The 5,409-nt window shown below is 35.0% G+C and overlaps 1 protein-coding gene across 1 annotated transcript; it reads right to left on the bottom strand.

Annotated features, from left to right (window-relative positions):
• Window positions 1-1,930: 1,930 nt before the first annotated feature.
• Window positions 1,931-4,356, bottom strand: LOC7493546 (DELLA protein GAI). Its single transcript, XM_002305162.4, has one exon. The coding sequence runs from the start codon at window positions 4,096-4,098 to the stop codon at window positions 2,275-2,277; it is 1,824 nt and encodes a 607-aa protein (XP_002305198.1). The 5' UTR covers window positions 4,099-4,356; the 3' UTR covers window positions 1,931-2,274.
• Between the last annotated feature and the right edge of the window lie 1,053 nt (window positions 4,357-5,409).

Raw genomic sequence — 5,409 nt, forward strand, 5'->3', positions numbered from 1 at the left:
ATCAATCTCGACTCAATTTTCAACGGAAGGAGTAAGATGAAAGCTATCCCTCCCTCCTCCCTCCCTCCATGAGCCATCCTCCAAGGAATTCTAGATTTCTAGGGTCAAATAGCCGTTTATAGACCGCGGCTACGATCTACTTAGAGGCATTTTATATCCTTTCTTCATATCGCTTTCAAGTAATAATGAAGGTGAAAAAAAAAATACAATACATGTTCCAAATTGTACGTAGAAAATAAGTCAAAAAAACTTGGCAATGTTTTTTTTTTTTTGGAAGTAAATGTGGAATTTTATTTTTATTTTATTGGTTAGAGAATAATAAAAATTATATCCTAGATTTCATTTAATAGTTTAAGCTATTTGGTTGAGATTGTTTTTTAACATGGTATCAGAGTCTTGATAACCAAGCGGTCACGAGTTCAAATCTCACCATCCCCATCTATTTGATAAAAATTAAGCACATGGTATTGTGGGTCTGTGCAAGTTTCAAGCTCAAAAGACTTTCACTCGATGGGGTGTGTTAGAGAATAATATAAATCATATCCTGAAACCTCATCTAATAACTTAAGATATTGAATTGAGATAATTCTTTGATATTATTAGGATCGAGAATGTCTTTGAATCTTTTTCTTACCTCAACTCTTTGTTTCTCTAAGCATAGTAGAACTAAATTCCTTAAGAGGGGGCAGAAAAATGTTTGAACTACATGAAAAACTCAAAGAATCAAGGGTTAGATTTAGATTGAGATTTTCAAAATTTAAAATTAAAACAAAAAACAAAGCATATATTAAGTAAACCTGAGGTCGTAATTGGCTTTCTCGTAGAGATATATAGAAAACAGCTATAAATGTTATGAATTTGGTACCTAATTCTTTTTTCCTATCTGGACAATTATTCATTTTTTCGGAATGTGATTCTCGACGATTGATTAGGCTAAATAAATATCTCATCGTAGATGGCTTGTCAATCTATCGTTAATCCGAAAATCTCTGCCATCTTAAGACTAAATTAATGCCGTCCTTTCTATGTATTTTTCAGGGTTGGCTCAAGCCATCCATCATAAGATTTATATCCCTAAGTATATGATATATCTGATTAATTTTATTTACGAATATATTCTTAGTCTCGGATGTATTATAAATGTGATTGGAGTCTCTTTGTACGACACGAATGTGATTAATTATTCTTGAAACTTTACTTTAATTAAGGTGTGTTTGTTTTTGCATTTGAAAAATATTTTAATTTTTTTTATTTTGGATTGTTTTGATGTGCTGGTTTTAAAAATAAAAAAATTAATAATATCTTAACATATTTTCAAGTAAAAATCACTTTGAAAAATAATTGCTACCACAATCTCAAATACCACTTGATTTTCGTATAAAAATAATAAGAATTTGACATGAAACGACCATTTCCCCTGCATGTTACATGGGCAATATTAGTCTTCTTATGCACCTATTATAATTAAAAAAGAGAAAAAATCACCTTTCATAGTTTTACACAAAGGAACCGTGGAATAGCAACAAAAAAATATCTCCTCCAATTCAGTCAAAAGAGGATGAGGCCATCATAGAAAACCAGACCGAACCTAAGAATCTAAGGTCCAGGTGCCATTGCCATGAAGGTTTTCCATCTTTCTTTCTTAGTCACACCCATGAGTCTAGAGACGACTGCTAGACAGTGCTGTGAGAATTTTCTCACGGCGGAGGTGACATGGGAGAAGAAGTATCCTTCACATGTGGCCTCCGTTTCCTTACTAAAAATTCCAAAAACATTTTGCAGGCCAGAAGGAAGGAATCAGGACATGCAAACAAAGGTAGGTTTAAGAAAAAATTAAAAATTGATATTCGTGAGATTAGTTGAAATGTATATAATTATATTAATTATAAAAAAAATTAGGAATTTTTTCTTAATAACTCTGCCTCCCATGTGAAAAAAGACCGATACATTTTATTAAAGAGTTAACATATAGATACACATCTGGATTTTAAAAAAAAATCTAAGAAATTACATTGAAAAGGCCTTCCAAAGCAAGTTAAACAAAAAGAAAAAAAATTTGACAGAGGGGTTCAAAAAAAAAACTACAATTACACACTTGGGTTGGGTTTTAACTCTTAAACCTCTCGAGTGTAAAGATCTCACTCTCACCCTCAACCACTTCACTCTACTAAATTCACAAGGGTTTCCTGAGTTGAGTTTTCATTGATTCGGTAGCTCAAGCTCAGCTGAGTTGAGTTTTCATTGATTCGGTAGCTCAAGCTCAGCTGAGTTGAGTCATTGTTGTGAATCACCAGCGGCGAGCTGCCACGCCGAGGTGGCAATTAGTGGCCTTGTATGCCACCCAAGCATGAGACAGCCATTATTCTCCTCCACCCTATACCCGTCACCACCGGCAAAGAGGGCCAACAACATACTAGCTTGTTTAAAGGCATTCGACCCAAGATGAACCGGGTCAAACCCAGCCGAATCAAACCGAGTTCTCCACTGAGCCAACGTCTCGTGTCGCTCAACTCGGTCAGCCCCTTCGCATGCCACCACATTACAAATATGCCTCCCTAAGTACAGCTCGGACATAACCAGGTCCTGACTCGGTGGAGTCAAACCGGACCCTTCGAGAGAGTCAAACAAACTCGAGTAATAATGTAAGGCCTCTGTGAACCGGTCTAGAAAAACCGGACCGTTGTGGTTTGCTTCTTGTTCAACAATCGTCACAATTTTAGGTCTCATGGCCTTGATAGACTCGAGAACCTTGTCGATGCCACCCGGCCGACCCAACAAGCGATGCAGCTCAAAAACCGAGTTAACAGCCACTGCCTCCACCTCTGGAGGGAGGAGGCCAAGCATCTCCGCATCAAGATCCGCCAGAGAGTTTGCTACGAATCCGCGAAACTCGAATTCTACTCCAATAGTTTGAGCCAATTGTGCCAGCTTCCACCCCACTTGCTGCAAAGCATCTGTGTTATCAGGCTGCGGCGGCCCGATCCCCGTCAACCGAAACGCTGGCGGACCACCAGGCCTTAATGCAAGAGCTTGCATTAACGCCGGCCATTGCATTCCCTGTTTTAAACCAAAATCGATAACGTGGACTCGACTTGCATTCGCGAAAGCTTCAAGAATGGCTTGATTGGCAGTGAAATGTGCGAACTTGAGATAAGGGCAAGTTTCGTAGAAATGCATCTCTAAAGTATCTGAACATGAAGAATCGAGACAGTAATCTTGAGGGAAAATCTTGTAAATTCGACGAGCTAAAGCTTCAGCGAAGTAAGTTGCAACTTTTCTCATAGCCCCAGTTTGAGATGCTGCAAGTAGTCCTATATGCTTAACAAGGGCATCAGCAAGTTTAAGATTTTCTTGCTGAATTGCCTCTGCACAAGCCAAAAGTGTGTGGACAAGACGGACTCCAGTTTCCTGTGAGTCAACCAGGACTACAGGTCTTGTGGGCTCTGACAAAGTACCTGAAACTGCCATTGCTTGCGGAGATGAAGAAGAAGTGGAAGATGCAGTGGGAGATTGTAAGGAATTCACAGATGGTGCCGGCGCAATATTAGACCCAATTGGAGTGAGCTTCATTCGCTTCCTGTCGTTACTCTTATCGAGTTCTTGTTGTGGATAGGCAGCAACTCCAGGGATTGCTCTGAGATCATATTCAGAGTCGTCAGCGAATACTTTAGATTGAGAATTACTGGGGAAATCTAAGGGGGTGATAGTGGAAGGTTGTCCAAGGAGTGAATCTCGATTATTGGAAAGAAGAATAGATGAATCAAGATCAGTAGAAGGTAGATTGTTGAATTCAGAAAGCATACTTTGAACCCAACCAGAGAGATCTGAAGGGTTATAGTGAACAGTATCAGAAGCAAGATGAGAAATTCCATCTTCAGAACCCAAAACCATCTCTAGTTGTTCAAGCTTTTGAGCTACATCAGCCATATCTGAAGACTTAATTTTGTAACCCAAAACAGCAAGTAATTCATCCATGCCACCCGCATCTTGATCATCTTCAACCCATGATTTTCCTTTCCCAGTTTCCATTGATGAAGAAGAAGATTCAGCTCTGTTTCCAATACCACCACCAATGGTTTCTTGATGATCTCTCTTCATTTTTTTTGGTTTTTTTTCTTGATTTCAAAAGAAAAGGGTTCAAGAAAGAGAGGGATGGTTTCTTTATGGTTTCATTTCATTGTTTGGTGTTATGGTGGTGACATGGGGAGATGAATTATTAGTTTATTTCCTCTGTTTTAGCACTTGGAGGAAAAATGAAAGGATTTGTGAAGTAATGATAGGCAGCTGGTGAGGTAGAGGAGAGGTCCAGTGAAATAACAAGAGAGACAGGAAGTGGAAGAGATAAGGAACAATGGAGGCCATAATAATGGGAATTATTTTTATTTTTATTTTGGGTTTGTGAAAGTGATGGTGAATTTTATTCTCCCCCTTCCTTTCTATCTGTAGTTATTAGTAATTTAATTTAATTAATTTAATTTCTTGTGTTAGTGAAAGTGACCAATATTTTATAGTGAAGGCTTCATTGTCAATAATTGTTTATTTATTTAATGATATTTTTTTTTTTGCATTTCCCAGTCTGTTTATTTTTTTTTGTTTTCCATGAAAAAAGTTTTAAAAATTATTTTAGACTTCGTAAAACTTGTAAATTTGATATCTTATTCCTCAAGAAGTGTTATTTATTTATTTATTTTGCGTTTCCCAATCTGTTTTTGTTTGAGATTTTTTCATCAAAAAATTAAAAAATATATATATATTACTTGCAGTAAAAAAGTTGTAAATTTAATATTTTAATAAAAAAAAAAAAACAAATCAGTAGTACGTTTTATTTTTTTAGTATTATTGGCTCTTCCGATCTTATATAATACTAAAAATAATAATTAATTCACGATTTTATAATACGTACAATAGTTTACATTGTTAAGAATTTACTAGGATGACTTCTTTTAAAATATTTTATAATACGTACAATAGTTTAATTCATTATTTTTTTAAATATTTTTTTTATTTTAAAAATATATTAAAATAATATAATTTTTTATTTTTTAAAATTTATTTATGATATAATTATACTGCTACCCTTATCCACAAAGCAATTATTTTACTTTATTGTACATTTAAGATTATTATTTTAAAATTTGAGTTGACTGATGTAGCAACACAGCAACAAAAAAATTAAAAAAAATAGTAAAATAAATTTATCTAGTTGGTTTTGATAAATACTTATAATCTAATCAATCCAATAAAAAATAATTATTTTTAAAAGTTAACATTGTTTTAATATATATATTTTTTTTAAAAAAAATAGAAATTTCAGATTGATTAATCTAGAATCTAGATCAACACTTGGACACGGTTGCATCAGATCTTAAAACCATGCTTAAAATCAAATACTCCTGAAACAATAAAATG

The sequence above is a fragment of the Populus trichocarpa genome, chromosome 4 (assembly GCF_000002775.5).
Source record: "Populus trichocarpa isolate Nisqually-1 chromosome 4, P.trichocarpa_v4.1, whole genome shotgun sequence".
Classification (NCBI taxonomy): Eukaryota; Viridiplantae; Streptophyta; class Magnoliopsida; order Malpighiales; family Salicaceae; genus Populus; species Populus trichocarpa.